The following is a 21,100-nucleotide window of genomic DNA, read 5'->3' as shown; positions in this document are numbered from 1 at the left end:
TCTGTGGTCCAAATAATCCCGATCTACAGGGCCCTACTGTTTAAAGCAACAGACGTTATAGTTTCCTGATTGCGTGTGCAATTGGAATGATGTAACCAGAAGATCATCACTGTCATTAGGGCGAATAATGAAGCGTGATTTCCACAAAGCAGACCAGGCAGACCAGACAGACCAGACGTGGACCACGAAGTGATCCCGATTTACATTCACCCCCTGGGACTTCCCTCCAAAGGGACGAGATCTATTCTCTTCAGATTAATTTAATTCATGAACCAGTAACTATTCTCCTTCTTCTTTCTCTTCTTCATTGGTCCCTCCGCCTCCACTTTAAGTCACCGTCATTGCATCACCTACCGTTTCTGTTTTGCTGTACTACTGTCCCCTCACCAGGACAGGACCCTGATCTGATCCTGATCTCCCAAAGCGCCACCCTGATCCAGGCCACCTTATACTTGCCTATTTCTACCAGCCGATCTGAAGAAACCAAAAACCAGAAACCAGAAACCTCAAATCACAACCCAGAAACAACCCAAACCTTACATAGAGGCCGTAAAGTGATAATAAAATTGCGTTTCATTTAAGTAGGCTGATCCTACTAAGATGCATTTTCGGCAACCTTCAGTACCCTACGATCTTCACTCCAGGTGCATACATACACGAAATCCATTGCATTGCTATGCAAAGCCGATGATTCGAGTGGGTGCATTTTATTGCTCGATTGTACTTCCCATTCACTTGCTTGATCTGATAATCTACCAGGACCAAACCAAAGGCGTAGAGAAAGAGAGACAAAATGGATCTCTACAGTCAACAAGTCCACTTATTTACAGGGTGTACCCCCAAGGGTTGGCACTACTTTACGACCAGTCGATCGCCGTGACCAACACAAAAAGTGAAGTTGGGTAAAAGCCTAGGATGACTTGCCCCGCGGGACAAAGTACGAGGTGCTAGGCCCAGAAGAGAAAAGGTAAACAGGTGGAGGTAGCCACGGAAAGTGGGCACGGAAAGTGGGCGTGTAAAGTTCCGAACGAGACGCTGGAGGTGGGTCTGAAACAGCCAAGCAAGGTAAGCCGAGGAGAGGAGAGAGATGCAAATGCAGAAAGTGAAAAGCAAAGCCTAAAGGCAAAAATAAGGCACTAAAAAAAAAAGGGAACATTTGTCGCGATTTCTCGAATGTCGGGCAGAACCGAGAGGAAATAAGGGACGAGGGAAAAGTGAAATTTGCCGATCCCTGGGGGGCACCAAGAAGGCATAAAAAATAAAAGCCCAAAGCCAAAAGCCAAAAGCCAAAACGGCACCGCAGGACAGGGCAAATCTCAACTAACACACTAATAAGCCGATCTGATCTCACATTGCTTCTATTAAGATCGCTTGTGGCGCCAGGATCTCTCTCGACTATCGATGATCGATGATCCTCTGAGCAAGGCAAAGCAAGGCAAAGCAAGGCAAATCTGCGGCCAGCTGGAATGCGCGACTAACTCCAAAGCCTCAGAGGGTCGAGAGGTGTAGACATGGAGAGAAAGAAGTGATGGTGGGAAGTAGTGATGGCCAGTGGATCGTAGGCGGCCAAATAAGGTTTAGAGGGAGAGGGAGAGCAGGGGCAGGGGCAGAGGGAGAGGGACAGGCAGTATATAGAGGGGACTGGAGCAGCAGGCAGTAGGCAGGGAAGTAGCTGGGGAGTACTGACAGCCAGGGAGGCAGCCAGGGTGGGCTGAGCCAGGCCTATTACAAAGCGTATAGTCATTTACTAACCGTTGCCTAAAAGCTGCTGGGCTGCTTAATTTGTCTATACGCTGCGTTACCTATTTTTCCCTCCTGGTTCTGTGTTCCCACCTTCTCTAACTGTCTGTCTGTCTGTTTGTCTGCCGTGCCGAAGCAGCGTCAGTCAGACACACCTGGATCTTTCACAGGCTCGCCGTAAGAAGATGCGCGAGGGCCAAGGTGCATGGAGGTGCCTAGGCGAAAAGTCGGCTGCCGGCGCCTCTCGCCGAACATTGAGCGATCCCCAGAACCCCGACCCAGCTTTCCAGGAAACGGGAGAACCACTATATAAGAAGGGGAGGCCTTCCCCTTCATCACTACTTTTTCCTGGCGCTCGGATTTGTCTCTGGTCGAGTTAGGCGCTGTCGCAGCGTTTGAATCCTTCGGTGCTTCGTACACTCCTGCGGTAGGCTGCAGCGCCTGTGACGACCAGGACAGGGCAATGAGCAGCAACGGATCACTTTTCCGTGGTACATTCCAGTTCCATGTACGGTGATTGTCTGGTAACAAGCAAAAAAAAAAAGAGGTCATTTTTACACTTTATAGACTGCCGCTTGTCTTTTAGCTTCCATACGCCTTTGTTCGGCGTTTGTTTGTGGAACTTTCGTCTTTGTCATTAACCTTTTGTCGTGGACCTTTGTCTTTTCTTTGTCGTCTTGTCTCATTCTTGCTTGTTACTTAGAGGAATAGGCTCCCTGTGGACGTATTAAAAGGTCGATCCGACTACCTCCTTCTAACCTCCTCTGCATCACCTTTTGTTTCCTACATCTCCCACGTCCTGCCAAACGTCTAATCCAATACTGCCTCCTTTGTCTTTTCCTTGTGTCACTTCCTGACCTGCCCTGGTAAAAGTGCCTAAAGTGCCTAAAGTGCCCCCCAAATCCCCCATCCTCGGCTGGTTGCCCGCTGCGTGTCGCAGAAATGCGCTCGTAAGTCAGATGAACGAAGCTTTTCACTGCTGGTTGCAGTGGAGGTGCAGACAGATTAACCCTCTGTGCGGCCCATTCATTTTTTTTTTTTTTTTTTTTTCGGTTTCTCCCACCGTTAAAAAGTCCCTGGCTGTGTCACCCCAGGGTCACTTTTGGGCGACCGTCCTACAATCCTCTCGCTACTGGAAATGGCACTGGCAACTTTTAGAGATAACAAAACACTTTGTTGATCCCTCCAGGTCTTTTTATTATATTTTTTTTGTGCAACATCACCTGCCCTCTTTTGTGAACCTGGTGTATGTGAGTCCGCCAGTGCTGCCAATCCAGTTTTGTGTTTCTTGGTTTTTTTCTTTCCCTGTTCAATTTATTCTCTGGTACATCTGTGAACTTTGTCTTTGCATTTACGCTCCCCGGCCGTTACTCGTTGGATGTTTCATGCCCCCACGTCACCAGACTCTTTTTCGCCCTCTGCCTTGCCCTCTGCCTTGCCTTTTTTCGACCTGGCTGAGGTCACCACTGGGAATTTACTCCTCGCGCACCGTCATACCGCCTTGGCCCCATTGACGGCCTGCCCATGCCTTAGCCTGAGGCTTTCCACGGTTACACTTACGCTGGTAGCCTGGCTGCCCAGCACTGGGCCAGAGGCATCAAACGCCAAATGCAAGAACGTTTGCAGCGCCCAGAGCTACAACGTTACCGTGGACTCCTGGCCACCTTTCGCCCTGGTATCCTCGGCTCCAAACCTCTTCCACACGTTTGTCACTGGGCATGGGCACAAAAGCACCACCTCACCTCCCGGCGCCATCCGACTTTGTACCTCGTGGGGGACCTTCTTATCTGGCACGTTGATGCCTACCTATTCATTTGGATCTATGTTAGTGGACTGCTTCCATTCCTTTGCTTGCCTTCGCTTGCTCTTCTCTACTCTCGTCTCCTGCCACCTTCCTGGGGGAAAGTGAAGAAGTCCGACGCAAGCGAGCCAAGCGAGCGAGCGAGATTGTTGGGCTAGGGGAACTTCTCGGCGCGGCGCCAGGATAATTTGTGCCCGCGCGAAAGAAAAAAAAAAAAAAAAAAAATTAACAGTTACGCCGCCGCTGGCCGCGACCGAAGGAAAATTAGTGGTTTTTTTTTTTTCTGGTTGACGCCGCAAAAAAAAAGGGTGAAAATAAAAATAAAAATATAATTTAAAAATGGTGCACCGCAATGAGAATAAGGCTTTGTGTATCTCGCCAGCGGGTATTGCACCTTCGGTGCCGCCAAACCACAAACCTGTTTCAGGAAACGGAGTGGGAAACTTCCCCCTCCTCCTTTTCCCCCTAAAGTAAAATTCACAAAATTGCGACACTCCTTATACTTAAGACAAGACTTGACGGCTTTGGCGAAAAGGACAATACTGAAACAGGAAGAAGAAAAAAGGTTTTTTTTTTGGTGATGTACTACGAGCGCAATGCTAGGGGGGGGAACGAAAAGCAGGGAAGGGCCTTTGTTTAACGTGGAATGCCAGCGCCCCTTGCTCGCTTGATGGGGTAAGAAAGAATGGGCGTTGTTTGTCCACTGCAGCAAATAAAAACCACCCTCTGCGCATCTCAGAGTCAAAACACTGCTGCCGCACACTCGATACTCAACGCATGCATGCTCAATGCGCCCTTGTATAGTGCATGCACATCCACTGCACCTCTGCTGCACTTCGTCTGCACCTCCATTCGACCGCATGCACGAGCTGCGTGCTGGTCTCTGAAATCTTCTCCCCTATGCAGGTCGCCTCGTCTTCCCAACCCTATCCCCTTCTTCCAGGGCCTCTCCTCTTCCTCCCTGACCCTTTCCTACTTCCGTATCTTCTTCTAAGTGTCTGATGTCGCTACCCTCCCACCCACCTTACGGTTACGGTGTTTCTCGCTTGGCCGACATGAAACCTAACGTGCGTCAGGCAATAGCACATCGTCGCCAAATCATGTAACCCACCTTGCAGCATGCAGGCCCTGCATTTCTCTTGCTATCACTATATATACCGCTCGTTTCCTATCACCATTCCGTAACCACCCACTTTTCCCCCCATCGCCCTTTCTTCCTGTGCTATATAACCCGGGCCAGCTTGTCTTAGACTCTATGTGTTTCGTCGCATCGCGCCTATAGCCTACTCCCCCATTCCTTCCCCCCTTATCATTATGCCCAAGCTTCCGTCGGTATCAGAGTTGATGGTGGGCGCCCTGCTCTCCTCAGTGCTAGACCGCTCCTCAAACCACAACTCTTCCAGGCACCTGGCCCTGAGCCCTCGCTCGGCTTTACCTGTGCTGCTGCCTCATGACAAATACCTCCAAAAAGATCCTCCTCCTCCTCTGGCTCCTATGCCAGTGGTACCGAACACTTTGCCTCACCCTCGATCCAGAGGCACCTCTTTTCTGGGACCTATATCCGCCCCTTCCCGCCCGGCAGACTATTTTTCTCCAAATCATCCGGTGCAACTCCCACCACCACAGGTGACTCCTCATCCACAACATCCGGGTATCAGTCAACACCTGCTGCACGAACAACAGCCCCATGTCGAGTCACCCTTACACGTGCTGCTGCCGAAACAGTCGAGAGCATCTCTGCTTTCACATCCTCCCCACTTCCAGCATCAACACCCACCACAACAGCAACAACAGCAGCAACCTCAACCTCAACCTCAACCTCAGCAACAACAACATCCCCCACAGCATCAGCAGCATCAGCATCAGCATCTACCCCCACAACACCCTCATGCACCTTATCAACAGAACTATCCTGGCGCACCCAGCAGCGTGCCGCCTCCACAGCCACAAATGATGGGCCCTGTGCCCGGCGTAGTGATGCAACCTCACGTTTACCAGCAGATGCCAAACAACGTGAACCCTTACTATAACGTCGGGCTTCCGCCACTCATGCCTACAGTGATGCCACCTCAGTATGGCAAGCCTGTTTATGGTCCACCGCCACCTGGCCAGGCCCCAAGGCACGCTGAGCTTGAACAGAACAATGCGTTGGTGAACAAGCGCCGGATCATCAAAAGAAGAACTCGCACCGGGTGCCTTACTTGTCGCAAACGCCGGATCAAGTGTGACGAGCGTAAACCACATTGCTACAACTGTGAAAGATCTAAGAAACTTTGTTTAGGCTACGAGATGGTGCCTCAGCAAGGCAAGCGCCGCAACCTGGAGAATCTGAACAAGTCAGACAAGGATAGACGATCATCAGTATATGACTTGATGTAAAGGTGCGGTAGCGAACGAGAAGGAAAACCCACGCTACGCTGATCATGATCATCGATCCCGAGGACCAAGATTTGATGATCAGAAGTAATGGATTGATTCTAATTTTTTTTTTTTCATTGGGTGGATAAGCTTCTTCCACAAACGCAGGCGTTTGTGACTAATATACATTGCATTTACTCAAAGTACGCTATTTCTTTCAATCTTTTATCTATTTCAAGCAGTCTTGCTATCAAGTCACGGCCCGCCGTGCCCGCTTATACATTCTTTATGCATTATGGGTCCCATGAAGCTGAGATCCTCTTCAAACAAGCCTTGTCCCCACTGAATGCACTTTCCAGAGTGCACACTATCCATCGGTGCCTGAGTTGCAACTGCAGGTGGCTGCAAAGCGCGAAGGCCCTACCAAGTGGGTAGACCCGAAGCGAGTCAAGTGTCACTCCACTGGTTATGATATAGTGGGTGGTTCATTTAGCATGTCATCAACATTCCACCACTCCCCCCATTGAAACTTAACCTATCCTTTTGTTCCCCTCGCTAGCTGATGATTATTTTTAAGCCCACAAACGTATCTGTCCAGTGCTTTATGTGGACATTTGCGCATACGGCACGGTATGCCGTACGTCGGATCGCTGCAGCGTTGTTACACTGCTCGCTCGCGCGCGTGCACGCCACGCAGCCCTGCTCGCAGCCCTAGCCACTGTCCATTGTTGGTGCTTGTCGAGACATTGTCCCATGGCAAAGGGCAATCGTCAGTGCAATGGCCCATAACCCGAGGCAACTATTACCAGGAAAGTGGTGGTTTGCGCTTGAAGAAAGTAGGCCCATATCTTTCTTAAATTTGGGCTCCAGGCCTGGTTCTTTTTTTGTTTCGGCAACATTTCCCGCTGCCGCCTGGCTTTCCCGCTATACCTTAGACTGAAGGGTGAAAAAAGTCTCCACCGCACCCGGGGCATTTGCACCCGCGCTAAGGCCAGGTCGTCGTGGACATGGCAAGCCTTTAGGCTTGGACACTTTTTAGGTTTGCGGATTGAAAAGTGTAGGGATATTTTGAGTTTGGCTTTTCTTTCTTTTTTCTCGCTCGGCTCGCCTGAGGCGCCAAGGGGCAGATTCTTCAAGGGCACGGCGTCTGTGGCAGATTTCGAGATTCAAAGGTTCAAGGCAGCATCTACGCGAGCCACTTACTGCCTTCCCAGGCCGAAAATTGTGCCGCAAGAAAAAGCCAAATGGGATTTAGCAAAAAGCTAAGACAGCCCAGGCAGAGCAGGTAGAGCATAAATTAGGTTTACCCAGAAAAGCTTCATTTTGTTGGCTACCCACAGGGTCATCTTTTCCTCTTCTTTTCTTCACTTTCCAACGGTGGATGTCCCGTGCTGGTCGACTTTGACCGGTTCATCGCCTGCGGTGGACCGCCTTAACCAAACCTCCACCCATATCTATTTCTCGCAAGGATATCCGTGGGCGGTGTAAAAAGAAAGAAATACGAACACGTCGGTTAACGACGGCTACTCTTTCCTTGCTGGGCCATCAGGTGAGTTTCTAGAAACTCTACTTCCATCTCATCCTTATTTTTTTTTTCCAACCTTTTTTTTTTGCCTATTTTCTTCTGCTTGGCCCTTTTGTGATTCTCCCCGGATTTGTCTAACCTCTTTTTTTGGGGAGGCCATTTTCTCATGGGGCTCCGCGTCAACTCGGGGTTCGGCGCCCAGCGCATATCATAAAGCGACTTACGCCGTGCTCAGACCACCAGAAAACAACTCCAACTGATAAAACGGAAAACTAAAAATGCAACATAGTGGTCGCCACATACACGGTTTTTGGACCTTCTTATGATAACACCACACAAACACGAGCGGCGTTGGTGTCACGAAACGCTCGCAACGGTTTCTGCCAAGGCACTGAAGATGGAAAAACAAAAAGTGAAAAAATGGAATAAACGAAAAATTAAGACCATCTCTGGACCTTCGCCCCTTCTCATGCCTTGGCTTAACCTTTTTAACTTCACTTGCTTCCTGTTCCACCATTCCCAGCAGGGTAAAAACTGCAACCGCTCGCCTGCCGTGGAACCTCCGCGGCGCACTACTGGTGATTGTTTAAGCGAGTTTGCGTTAGCCGACTTTAGCCTGACGCACCTGGGCCCTAGCCGAGACATCCCCCACGTCAAGGTGCTTCCAGCCAGCCAGCGGTGGGAGGAGGACCAGAATGGTACGATAATACCGTTAAATGGGATGTTTTTGGTCGTTGCTGGGTTTAAAGGTGGGTTGGGGCGCTCGGGTTTGTTGGTATTGCCTTGCTGCTATTTTCGTTGCTGTACCTACTTGTAAAAAAAAGTCGCTACGCTTCTCGGTTCCACGCACCTCGCTTGACCATTTTTGTGCTAGAGCTTATTGCTCACTGGCTAGCTCTTTTTCGTAATTAGGCTATGGCGTACTGTGGGAACGGTTGTAAGCGTAAACTCCGTCATTTCTACACGCTGGGGTTTACTGGCCAGCACGACAACTGGGTATTGTGCTTTCCCCTGTTTGCGGTTCTTAGCACCAGCATACTTCTGTTGTTTGTGTATTTATTTTTTCTTGTATTTTTTGCTTCTCGGTTGGCAAATTTAACCGCCGTTTCTGCAATACTCCTCCATTTACTGTAGCTGGAAATAATTTACAACGCCGGGCATCTCCTTAAAAAATTTGGGCGCCCAAAAAATAATCCCTCCATAAATTAGGCCTTCTCCATCTCTTGAACAACATAGTCAAGCACGTATGTTTGTTCCACCAACTCCTCAAGTCTCTGGTAATGTCTTTCGTTGTATGGAATAACCTGCTCCACCATCTTACGAATGTTGCCTCTTTCCATGTCTAGCTGGGCAACTATCACGGTCAAAACTTTCTGAGCGATTTCAAATTGCTTGAAGTTGATATTCCAGTCCCTGACTCGCTTTAAAAGTGCTTCCATCTGTTCGTCTTGCAAATTTTTCATCGTTTCCTCGAGCTGTTTAGAGCCAACCGCCAGCTCCGGGTCATCGTTGCTCCCTATGGCGGCTTTGACCACGTTGTATAATCTCATCAGGTGCTCCAACGTCAACGCAAGCAAAAAGGCATTACTCCAGTCGTTCTTATTAATGTAGTTGCTCAACTGCTGTTCCTGCTCCACTTTCTCTTTTTTCTTTTCTTCCTGCTCTAAAAGAAGCTCCTCAGTCCGGTCTCTCCAAAGACTCAAATGACCGTCTGCATCAGCGGTTACCATCTGCAACCCGTCTTCCTTCACGTCAGCAGCCCAGATTCTGTTGCTATGATTATCAAGCGTGGCCACACATTCTGATTCTTTGACATCCCACAACTTCACTAAACCGTCCGCTCCCGTGGTCATTATTTGTTTGTTTTTATTGATGAACCGACTTCTTTGCACGGCGTTTGTGTGTCCTTCGAGAGTCTTGGTACAAGTATAGTCCGTCAACAGCCAGATCTTGGCTGTCTTATCTCCAGATCCCGTGGCGATAAGCTTATCATACTGACAAAAGCTGATATCCCAAAGTCCTCTTTTGTGACCCTTGAGAACACCAACAGTCTCGCCTGACTCCAAGTCCCAAACTTTACCCAACTTATCGAAAGATGCTGTGGCAAAAAGCTCGTCGTTTGGAGCGATAGCAAGACAGTTGATATCCTTGTCGTGTGCTCTTCTAGTGTACTCACTGGTTTTAACCGTGGACCCAGCCTCCTTTGGTACCTTCCACTTCTTCACCGTCAAGTCAGCAGAAGCAGTGATGACGAATGCTGGAACGTTGTTGATATTCTTTGGTAAAGCACAGCCAGAAACAGCTCCAGCGTGGCCTGTGAATACAGCAAAAGAAGAAAAGCCCTCTTCCTCCTCGTTCCATCCCCAAAGTCTCGCCAGATTATCCTTGCTTCCTGTGAGAATCCATTTTCCATCTTCGGAAACGTCTATGCAATTAAGTAAGTCTGTATGGCCCTCGTAAAGCTGGACATCAAGTGGAGCATTCTGTAAGTCCACCACTCTCAAGGCTGGAGCGTTGGTGGCCATAGCCACAAGATTCATATCAGGACCAGCATATCGAAGGTCAGCAATAATACCATGGTTACCAGCTACTCTTCTCGTTATTGGAATAACAGCAGCTCCTTCCTCAACGAACATGTCTTCTAGAGACAACTCGACCATAGTTTGATCAGACACAATCATCCATAAACGGGTATCATCATTTGTGTGGATTACATCAATAGTCATGAGCTCTTCGGAAGTTTCCAACGGCTTGGGAGATCCACCGAGTGGTTTGCCAGATGTGATGTCCCAAAGTTTGACCTGGTTTTCAGAACCAGCAGTGTAGAACACCAGTTCTCCCAGAGGAATCTTTACAAAGCCACAGCACTCCACTTGGTGTCTGACTGTTATCGTGTTTACCACCTTTCGTAAGTTATCGGTGTTGTATAACACCACCACGGCATCTCTACCACCTGTGATGAACTGCTCTCCATCTGGCGAAAAGGCAAGACCTCTAACAGCACCTGAATGCTCTTGATGCGTAGAAATACACTTTCTCTTCACTAAATCCCACACCTTAGACGTACCCATAGTGTCTCCCAGCGCTACCATCCACTTAGACGAATGAAGCTGGCCATGGAAACACAAAGAACAGATGATTGTACCATGTCCTTTAAGCGAGTGGGTGATGTATCCACCCTCAACGTCCCACACAGTGACAACACCGTCAGTGGATCCAAATGCAAAAAGAGAAGACGTCTCATCAGCCGTGGCGATGTACACTGGTGCTGAAAGCTTTGTCTGTTTTGTGACCTCTCCAGTTTCAACGTTATAGACTCGAAGCTGCTGTGACTGGGAAATGACAGCAAGATGAGCTCCATCTGGAGTTAATGCAAGGGCAGTGACAAGCTCACCATCGCCTTCTAGCGTATGGAGAATAGTATTGGAAGCCAAGTCAGTCACCACGACATCTTCGTTTAACGGGGTAGCGACAATAGAACCATCTTCAGAAAAGGCAGCTGCAGTGGCACCAACATAGAACGGCTCTATATCTTTGACACCGTATGCTTGTCTAATTGGCTCTGCCATGGTACCTGTGATCTATTATGGAGCTGAGATGATTTTTCAATCTTGATGCGATGCCTTTGTGCGATGCCTATGTATGTGTACGTACAGTACCAACAGTATCAAGAGGGTGCCAGTGAATGCTACTACTTCTCAAAGGAATTAGTAAAGAAAGCTGTGTTGGTTTATTGGTTTAAAGATACTCGATCTCGAATGGTAGAAGTTAAAATTTCATCAAAAGAATGGGTTCTTTGGAAGGAGGTGGTTTCTCTGAATGGCTGCGAAAACCAGTATAAATTGAAGCTAACTAGCATGTCCTATATCGAAGCAGGAAGTGAAGAAAACGAAGATTAGTACTGCTTGGTGGTATCATAGATCTCCTATTTTTTCTAATATAAAATCACTTGCATGGGTGTGGCCTACTGCTGCCCTGCTGCCTTCTCTCTATTCTCATTGTGGGCTACTACACTATCTGCTTTGTAATAAAAATGTAAATTCAAGCTCGAAATGAGCTCGAAGACAGTTGAAACCTTGTCACAACGCATGCTAGCATGGCTGGGAATTACTGGAAGGTAAAAAATGCAAAAAGAAAGCCCGATGCGGGGCTCGAACCCGCAACCTTTTGATTGACCTTATGATGATTAAGAGTCAAATGCTCTACCGATTGAGCTAACCAGGCTTCGTTGAAAACTTAAAAATGTTGGTTTAACAGTAACGCTAATTTGGTAAAAGGTCAAAAAAGCTTTGGTTTTGTACTCCTTTGATGTTTATTTGAATGTTTCAAGCACTTCTGTGGTGCCCAATTGCGCGAAATCCTCCGGTTTTTTTTTTTAGCCAAATAGTTTGGTTCCAAATCGATGTTATCTACCAAGACAGAATCGGCGGTAACCATGAGGGATACACCTGTGAGGTTAAGCCAAAAGCGAAGCCCCCGGTGAAAAATGAAGTTACATCCAAGAAGCGTAAAAGCCTAGGGGCTAGTGACACTAAAGGAATAAAAAAGAGAAAAGATGCAGTGAAAGGCCACTGGAGAAGAAACTCAGGCTACTGGAGAAGAAGCGAAGGAGAAGGCGATAGAGTAACATCGGGACAAGATTCACCGAACCGCTAGCAAGACATCTTTATCACCAGGTTCTACAACCAAAGCACGATTTTTGAGATATTCATTGTGATTCAAGTAATCATAACGGGAAGTATACCGCTTTACTGTGCTATTAATGGTGATTGGCATCTCTAGCTTGATCTTCACAACAGCAGACATAAGCGAAACTTGCATGATACCACAAATAAGGACGAGTAATTAAACTGCCAATGAAGTAAATACTGTAAATTGTGTAAGGGCTTCAATAACCCAGTTTAAGCGATCTCGATGCCCATGTACTTTGCAGTTTCTTTCATATAGCTTTCAATGTAATCTTCAATTCCTTCACCTCTATCTCCATACTTGTCACCCGTAACAAGTTGTTTGAGCCTAAAGAACAAAAACACAAGATTACTGAGGAATAGAGAGAACTTCACCCGAAGCAACAGAACCCATGGTCCTGGATGAATCAAGGAAAACTTTCTTTCCTCTGTGAGTGTCTGAAGGGCACAGTTGGTGAACATATTGATCCGATTCACCGGGCTTCCCATGGTCTGGTTTAAATTCTGCATCATCCTCATGGATCGCAGAAGAAAAAGCATTTGTAGAGGAAACTTTGTTTCATCTCCTAGAAAGCTTTTGATAATGTCATAAGAGCTGCTGTTCTTCTTGATAAAGTCCTTTGGAGGTGGTCGTAACTGAACCATAGTTGTCAAGATCAGAGCGTCACCGATACCCCACGAATTGGCAATCTCCTCCATTCTCTGGGTATCATACAGAAACAAGCTCTCCCATATAGCACAATATTCTTTGCGGAACTTCTCGGGTAGTGTTACATACAATCCATGGTCCAAGATCACCAACTCCTGCTTGCCGTTGTGTATTCTTGCTAGGAGGTTACCTGGGTGTGGATCGGAATGGCAGAAGCCGTAGTTGAATACTTGACGGCCAAAGGCATTCACATACTGTGTCATCATTGTCGTGATATTAAGCTTGGCATCTATCAACTTCTGTTTGTCAGCAAGTGATACACCGTCAATCCATTCTGTGACAAGGATTGGTCTTCTGGTGTAATCATCGTAGTTTTTAGGGACGTAAATATTCAACTTGTCCATTTGTCTATCGTTGGAAAGGAGTTCTGAAAGCTTGGCAGCGTTTGCTGATTCGTGCCTAAAGTCAGACTCCTTCACAAGCTGGTCTGAGACGTAACTAGTAAAAAGGTCAACGGAAGATCAAACAACTTAGAGTAGACCCAAGACATACCCCTATAGATAGCCAAGTCAACGTTGATCTGCTTGGAAATGTAAGGATGCTGGACCTTGACAGCCACATCTTGTTGCTCCTTCTTCAACCGAGCTTTATGGACCTGGGCAATCGATGCCGAGGCCATTGGTTTATGATCGAAATGCTCAAAGATATCCTTTTCGTAGTTCTCGCCAAGCTGGCGTCTAAGTGTCCTATCTATCAGGCTCCACAGATCTTCTGGAGCTGCATCATATAAATTGATGAAACGTTTCTGGTAAGCCAAAGGGAACACAGTTCCGTTATTTGCAATGGCCTGGCCCAACTTAATATAAAGACCCTTATTAGCTGAAAGCATTTGAAGAAGTTTCTCCGAGGCTTCCTCGTGGAGGTCCTCAATCTTGTCGTAGCTCTTAACGTTAGCTCCGTATTGATAAGCGACCCACAAGAGCACATATACTGCACGAGCAGAACGCTGTAAAAGCGACAGGTAGTAATACTCGTCAATGCCGTATACAATGGCAGACACACCGGTGGCTGTTGCTATGAGTTTGACAAATCTCGGAGGGCCTTTCTTCAATGGCTTGCTGGTGCTGGTAGCCAAAGATCTATGAATTCCAAACGAACGACATCGTTGTACAGAACTGGATTTAGTTATGGAAAACGGCCTGTAAAGACCCCGTTGGCAATTTCGAAGACCAAGCATTGCTGAGTCAGAAGGAAGGAAGGTTTGAGAAATTGGTAGTGGTGGTTTGTCATTGCATATAGGTGAATTCTGGGGAATGATAAGCAAGTGTCCATGGCAACACAAAACCGTAGAAGAGAAAAATTAAGGGATGGATTGGAGGTGGGTCATAAGATACAATTGATGTTGGAAAAAAACGAAAACTGTATTGAATTGTATTGATGTTGGTGGTTTATTGGATCCAAGTGTTTTCCTTAAAGCGCAGACTTTTCGCACCCATTTGCACATTTACCAGTATATAACGTAATTCAAGCAAAACCATGAAAATGATATTCTTACGAAAAAGGTGATTTTTTAGGTAAACCTATTCATTAGCCACTTCTTGACATAATTGTCCCCACCACCTTGAAATTCCTTGAAACTACATCCTCCCTCCATTTTCCAGCCCATTTCGCTCACTGTTCATTTCCTGGGGTCCACCAACGATAAAGCTCAGTTCGCGACCATACTTCATGTTCAAAGAAAAAAAATAGACCGCACAACAAGCTAATACTTAATCCACATCAACATGTACAGATTGGCAAGCAACACACTCCGCTCGGCAGCTCGTCTTTATTCCACTGCTCCAGTTGCCCCAGTTGCGCCTACTAAGAAGATTGGCGCTTTCAGAGGCGGCTTTGTCGGCTTCTTCTTTGGTGTCTCTGTTGCTGGCGCTGCTTCATACTACTACTTGTTGGAGGAATACAACAAGAACACAAGGATCGTCATGATGGACGTTTTCAGTTTAAGAGAGTCCTTGGATGCCTTGGAGAAGCATATCAAGACATTGGAGGAGAAGAAATAGATGTGAATTTGATATTCGTTGAAAAAAAAGTCTATGGGTAAATATTTTTTCTATATACATCGTGTCGAAACTGTCATAATCTATGCAACTGTAGTCAATGGCTACAAGGTGTTGACGAATTCAAGCACCTGGTCGAGGAGCTCGTCGAAGTCCTTTCGGGTGGTGCCATGTTGGCTGCCGGCAAATCTGATCTCAGTGCGCTTTCCTCCGAGGCTGCCACCATCAACCACACAGACGTCAACCATCAGGTCGGATCCATCGGCTCGTGGTAAAAGAAACATGATTTCTCGGCGGTAGAAAAGGTTGAGGTAGTGGTAACGTACTTTCTCTCCATTGACCATAATGTCAATAGTTGGTGCAATGGAGATGGGTCTCTTTCCGCTAAAGTTCAAGTGGGACGATTGGAAAAACTCCATGACACCAGGCTGTTGTTCAAGCTGCTTGTACCTTCCACTAGTAGACAGAAGGGCTTCTGATGCCGATGACGAGTCCTCATTATCAAGGTCATGGTTAGCTAAAAGTTGGCCTGTGCTCTGGCAAGTGATCTTCAAGTCGCTCTTAGCTTGCGGTAAACAAACAAAACTGGAGTTTTCACCTTCCACAGAGACTAGATGGAGCGAGTCCAAGTCAGGCGTGACATTATTCTTTACCTTAGCCCAAATCTCAATTGGCGGGTAGTTCATCGCATCTGCGGTGTTGCTAAAGTCAGAGCTTTGCAGGAATGGCGACGGCGTGAACTTGAATTGTAATCTATAGTCGTGTGGGTCTTTGTAGGTACTGCTTTCGTGATCTGATTGCATGGCAAGTAACTTATCGTGAGCGAATGTGATATTTGAGTTGAAAAGAACCAGCTTGTGGTCTTCAACCAGGGCAACTTGTGGAATAACACCATGTGGCTCCTTTGGTTTTTCAAAAAGGACGTTACCAAGCGTCACGGTAAAACACTTGGGGTCCATATTTTCTTGGGAAACACCTGGAAGGCTGCTCTTATAATCGAAGTTGGTGAGTTCTTTGTAGATTTGGTCTCTCTGCTGTTCAGAAATCTCAACTTGAGATGTCTTTTGTTCAACAGGAGGAGCCAACTTCACCGATTCGTCTTCAACGCCCATTAAACCAAGGAGATCACTGATTTTATCAAGACTGCCGTCAGAGTCCTTCTGAGCGAATGAATTTTCTTCGTCAAATAAATCATCGTTTTCCAAGTCAATGCTGGCCAAAGACTCGTCCGAGAACTTTTCGAGCTCGTCAAGGAGAAGCTGGTTAGGTTTACCGCCCTGGTTCTCCAACACATAAAGCTCCTTGAATCTATCTTTCCATGCAAGTGACTCATCATGCTTGAAGGGAAGCATGCGTGTGGAAGAGTCTTTGGGTAAATGCAAAAATTCTTTATAATGAAGGTTATAGTTCAAAAGCCACAATACAAGACGCTTGGTTCTCTTTAACTGGTTTTTGTTCAACGCAAAGAGATCAAAGGTTTCGTCACGGAGATGCTCGAAGCAAACATCGGTATATTTGCCGACTTCTTCAACATCAAAACGACCATGAAGCTTCATAGCGAGCTCTCTCACTGCAGAAAGGTCAATTTCTTCTTTGTGGACATTCTCTAAGCTCTGAGATAAGTTTATCTTTGCGTTTTCCACCTGCTCAGCAGTTCCAGTAAGCATTAATTTATATGTTTCGATGTCGAATTCGATCTTTGACACTGCATTCTGGATGTGATTGAGAATTCTGCCGTTGGATAAAAGAAGAAGCGAGATCTCAAGCGCTGTCAAAGACACAGACTCAGTGATATGGAAGTCTTCCACGTCAGAGTTTTCCTTGATGTCAGTGCTCCATACTCTCTCAATGATGAATGTAGCCAATTTCTCTTTATTCAAGCCCTTGTATCCTGTGAGATCAGGATTCTTCCACTTTATGTATGTTTGCATTTGTGACTTTCTAAACGCTTTACTAAGTTTATGCAGAATAGCTGTCTTCTTCACTTGACTGACTTTCTTAGCAGACGGTCTGAACAGCTCAATAGCCACTGAAAGGGATTCTGGGGTGTTGGAAGGTGGACTGTCTTCACCACGGGAGTTTTCATCTATGAAGTCCATATCTGGCTTATGCAATTTTCTTCTTGGTTTATTGTTGAATTTCCGAAGAAGTTTATTGTACTTCTTGTCTTCAGTCTGTTCTGGACTGAGAATCAAGATTGGTTTTCGGATTGTCGGTAGACTCTTCCTGTCATCGGCCTTTGAGGTGTTATCCTTCAAGGCATGGTGGACAAAGGAGGGGTACCTTCTCTCGCTGCGTAGACAAGGAGCTCTAGAGAAGCAGCGGACTTGATTGCCTCTCGCTAGAACCCCAGGTAGTATAGCACGCAGCATGGCAAGATGGATGTGGATGGATTGAGCATGGAGTGAAAAATGGTAGGAGCATCTCGATACACGTGGAAGTCACGGAGACATACACGTGACGCACGTGCGACAGCATGTGCCCTATCACGTGACACAACTACCCATTTTTTTGCAACTTCCTTCAATGCTAAATGCCCCCCAAAAGGCAAAGAGCAACTCAGAATGTCCTTATAGCGAGTTTAAACCAGAAAGTCCAAAATCCGAAAAAAAAAATTATATGGCTGGTCATGGCGTGATGCGAACGGAACTTGACCCCTCCCGATGAAATAGGAAACTACCAAACGGACAATCACTACAGCAAAAGGCAGTTGCCAGCGGGCGCCAGCAGTTAGAGAAAAAGAAGTATGGGGAAGAGTCAGGCGAGTCAGGCGACCCCACCGCTCCAAACAAAAAAATACCTGAAAAGAGTTTTTGGGGAAGGTACACAGCGAAAGGCACAAAAAAAAAAAAAAAATTGTAACCACCAGTGCTATAAGGAAAAGTGAAGCGAGCACAGAACGGCGTTACCGTTCATAGTTAGAGGGGCACCCCATCTTTGTGGAACCGTCAAAATATGCCCACAAAACAGCGTAGTTCATAAATGTCCCCACAAAGAATGAAAAGTACCTTTTCTTAATTGAAAGCCCTTGCTTTGACACAAACATAAGGGTTCTTGTTGGTTCTTTTGGATTCTCTTGAAGTCTCAGTGCCGTGGAAAAAAAGAGGCCAAAAGTAGGGCGAGTTTTTTTGAGAGTGGGGGGCAGAAAAAAAGTGGAGGGGCAGCGAAAAAAAGTAAGGAAAAGCGAAGAAAGTGAGGGAACAGCGCTGAGGCAAGAAAAAAAAGAAGAAGAAGAGGGAAAAAAAAAGCGAAAACCCCCCGAACAAAGCAGAGATAAGGAAAAGCAAATGACAAACGGGAAGAAAAAAAACAACAATCAAGGAACCAACGGAATGTAGAAAATGTAGAAAAAGTGGTTATTTTATTGAGAGAGCTTTGTTTTTGATTGGAGTCACTTTTTTTATTGTTTCTTTGTGCTTGGGATGGTCACTTTCCTCTATAATTTGTTGTGGACTTACTTTTTTTTTTTTGCACCCACTGAGGTCAACCAGCACCCACCGATTGCCTTTTTTTCTCCGTTTCCCTCACTTTCCCTCACTTTCCATCCCAAGCAATCACCACCAAGGAAAGCCAAAGAAAGCAAGAAAAACCAGAAAACCAGAAAACCCATATCAAACCCAAACCTTCCGTTTTTCTTGTACATTCCTTAATGAAGAAAGTAGAGATAAGAAGAGTGCAAAGGCCGTAGATATATGCCGTGAGCCGTGGGTCATAACTGGTCGGTGCTGTTACTGCCGATGGTCACTGGGCTTCCTTCGGCCTTCAGTAGCCCACAGACACTGTCTCGCTGCCACTTCGCTCGTGGGGGTTATCAGAAAAAGAAAACACATTTTCATCCGCCCCCCGGTCTATTAGGCAGCCCCTTGCTTTAGTTAGGGACTTTTTTCCTTTTTTTTATTTGCCTTATCAAGCACGGCTCCTAAGTATGCGGTATCTATGAGGAAAAAAACAGCGAGCTAAATGTCCCTTGGGAACCAAGGGCGAGGGAAAAAGTCTGCACCGCACCGGTTCCGAGAACGGGCACCCACCCAAATGACAAAAAAGGTCAAAATATGGACTTTCTCTGTTTTTTCTAATTTTTAGAATTCCTCCCTCTTCTTTCCCTGTTCATTCATCTCCTCCTTATCTCTTGCTCTGGTGACGGACTCCCGGTAACTTTTGCTTTGCAGCCGACCTCTTTTCTTTTACTGCACGGCAACACAAAACCAAAAAAAAAGAAAAGAGGGCAAAAAGGCACCAGATAGCTGCACCGATAACCACCACAACACAAGCCATAGTAAACAAGCAAACCATACTTCCAATGGGTTTTTGGGGCCAATTAATTTGTTCCCCACAATTCCATGTTTTTTATTATTATTTTTATTATTTAGGGTTGGTGGTCTGTCCCGCCTTATGCCCTCCGCTGCCGCCTGCCGTTGGAGTGACCTGTAGGAATAAACGGCTTTTTTGCTTTGACATCTCGGCGGTCCCCCCACCTGCAGTTTTACAAAGCATGACCCACAGGCTGGTCAGTTCTAGCGATAAGCGACCTGGCCCAAGTGCAGGACGCGGGACCGCCCATCCCATAGTTAACGGCACTTTGGCCTCGCGGACTTTTTCCCTCATGCGCGCACCTCGCCATGCCATGCCTTATCGATTCCCTCGCTGTGTCTCACCTCATAGGTACCAAGGAAACTTTTGCAGCCGGTGCCCCCGCAGCCTTTGTCCTTATAAATACGCTTTCTCGCTGCTTACATTCACTTTTTTTTTTCTCTTTCTTTTCTCCTTGTACCTTATCAACACTTTTGGCATATATTCAACAATGATTAACCCACTTCGACAGACCCGCTTGCCTTCCTCCATCCTCGCCTTCAGAGCTGTTACCCTCCGGCGCCAGACACCTGCTCTTCTCAGAGCCTTCCACAGCTCTCCTGACAAGAAGAACCTTGCCCCGGTAGCTACCGAGTCCCAGTCCCACCAAAACAATAAGCTTCAGCAGCCACAGGTTCCTGCTCCAGAGTTGCAGGGCGGCCTCCCCGCCTTGGCCCCTCCTTCCTTTTCTTACTTGAAGGACTTTACCGTTGGCGAGTTGTTTTCCTTTATGACCATCGGCGCTGTGGCTTCTCACAAGTCTCTTTTGAACTTGGCCATCAAGGCTTTCCCTTTTGTGCCTATGCCTGTCATTAAGGCTCTTGTCTACAACATCTACTGTGGAGGTGCGAACATCGATGAGGTTAAGAAGACCGGCTCTAGATTGGCTCAAAGAGGCATCAACAACATGATGCTTTCCTTGACCATCGAGGCCTGTAACGGTAACGATAACATCGACCCTAACTTTATCGTCGAACAGACCCAGACTTCTGTTGACGAGATTTTGATTCCCCACACCATTTCCATGCTTGAGACTTCCGGTAAAGACGTTAACTCTGTTCCACCAGGTTACGTTGCCTTGAAGCCAACCGGCTTCGTTAAGGATGCCGCTACTGTCTTGAAGAACTTTGACCAGCCTGAATACAAGGAACTGTTCGAAGACTTGGTTTCTAAGATTTCCGCTATCTGCCAAACCATTTACGATGCCAACCAAAGATTGGCTCAGTTGTACCCTGCCAGAGTTGCTCCTTTTGCTGTTGGTGTTATTGATGCCGAGAAGCACGAGCTTCAGGAGGGTGTTTACGAACTCCAGAGAAGATTGTACCAGCAGTTCAACAAGACTAACGCTCCTGTCACTGTTGTCGGCACTTTGCAGATGTACTTGTCCGAATCCGCTGACTTGTTGGCCAAGGAAGAGAAGTTGGCTATCGAGAACAACTACAGATTGGGCTTGAAGTTGGTCAGAGGTGCTTACCTTCACTCTGAGAAGGACCGTGCCGTCATCCACCAGACTAAGGAGGACACTGACATGAACTACGACCAGGGTATCTCTTACTGCATTGACTCCATCATGGCCCACCAGGGCAACGAGTCTCCTATTGGTCACTTGGTCGTCGCCTCGCACAACGCCGAGTCTATGAGATTGGCTACTCAGAAGACTTACAAGAGCGAATTCTCCATTGGTAACAAGAACAAGGCCAACATCTGCTTGGGTCAGTTGTTGGGTATGGCTGACTCTGTTACCCACGATCTTATCAAGACCGACAAGGTCGACAATGTCATCAAGTACGTCCCATGGGGTCCACCATTGGAGACCAAGGAGTACTTGTTGAGAAGATTGGAGGAGAACGGTGACGCTGTCAAGAACGATAACGGTCTTCCTTTGGTGAAGGCTGCTATCCAGACCATGTTCAGAAAGATTTTTGCTTAGAC

At 46.8% G+C, this 21,100-nt stretch overlaps 5 protein-coding genes and 1 non-coding gene across 6 annotated transcripts; 2 read left to right on the top strand and 4 right to left on the bottom strand. All coding sequences in view use genetic code 12, as the record gives it.

The window, feature by feature from the left end:
• Positions 1 to 4,855: 4,855 nt before the first annotated feature.
• On the top strand, positions 4,856 to 5,920 carry WOR2 (Zn(II)2Cys6 transcription factor WOR2; the record flags this gene model as incomplete). Its single annotated transcript, XM_025486287.1, has 1 exon — positions 4,856 to 5,920. One exon carries the CDS (start codon positions 4,856 to 4,858, stop codon positions 5,918 to 5,920), a length of 1,065 nt encoding a protein of 354 aa, XP_025343837.1.
• A 2,709-nt stretch (positions 5,921 to 8,629) lies between these two features.
• On the bottom strand, positions 8,630 to 10,993 carry UTP13 (Utp13p; the record flags this gene model as incomplete). Its single annotated transcript, XM_025486286.1, has 1 exon — positions 8,630 to 10,993. One exon carries the CDS (start codon positions 10,991 to 10,993, stop codon positions 8,630 to 8,632), a length of 2,364 nt encoding a protein of 787 aa, XP_025343836.1.
• A 567-nt stretch (positions 10,994 to 11,560) lies between these two features.
• Positions 11,561 to 11,648, bottom strand: CXQ85_002620. Its single transcript has one exon. It is a non-coding gene; the product is annotated as a tRNA-Lys (tRNA).
• A 677-nt stretch (positions 11,649 to 12,325) lies between these two features.
• Positions 12,326 to 13,998, bottom strand: CXQ85_002619 (uncharacterized protein; the record flags this gene model as incomplete). The annotated part of the gene is made up of 2 exons (XM_025486285.1): positions 12,326 to 13,259; positions 13,292 to 13,998. The coding sequence occupies 2 exons, from the start codon at positions 13,996 to 13,998 to the stop codon at positions 12,326 to 12,328; spliced, it is 1,641 nt and encodes a 546-aa protein (XP_025343835.1).
• A 924-nt stretch (positions 13,999 to 14,922) lies between these two features.
• Positions 14,923 to 17,190, bottom strand: CXQ85_002618 (uncharacterized protein; the record flags this gene model as incomplete). The annotated part of the gene is made up of 1 exon (XM_025486284.1): positions 14,923 to 17,190. One exon carries the CDS (start codon positions 17,188 to 17,190, stop codon positions 14,923 to 14,925), a length of 2,268 nt encoding a protein of 755 aa, XP_025343834.1.
• Positions 17,191 to 19,619: 2,429 nt separating this feature from the next.
• Positions 19,620 to 21,098, top strand: PUT1 (proline dehydrogenase; the record flags this gene model as incomplete). The annotated part of the gene is made up of 1 exon (XM_025486283.1): positions 19,620 to 21,098. One exon carries the CDS (start codon positions 19,620 to 19,622, stop codon positions 21,096 to 21,098), a length of 1,479 nt encoding a protein of 492 aa, XP_025343833.1.
• Between the last annotated feature and the right edge of the window lie 2 nt (positions 21,099 to 21,100).

This window comes from Candidozyma haemuli, assembly GCF_002926055.2.
Source record: "Candidozyma haemuli strain B11899 chromosome Unknown D_2014730914, whole genome shotgun sequence".
Lineage (NCBI taxonomy): Eukaryota > Fungi > Ascomycota > Pichiomycetes > Serinales > Metschnikowiaceae > Candidozyma > Candidozyma haemuli.
Note: the sequence above shows the minus strand (reverse complement) of the source record. Positions and strands in the feature narration are given on the sequence as shown.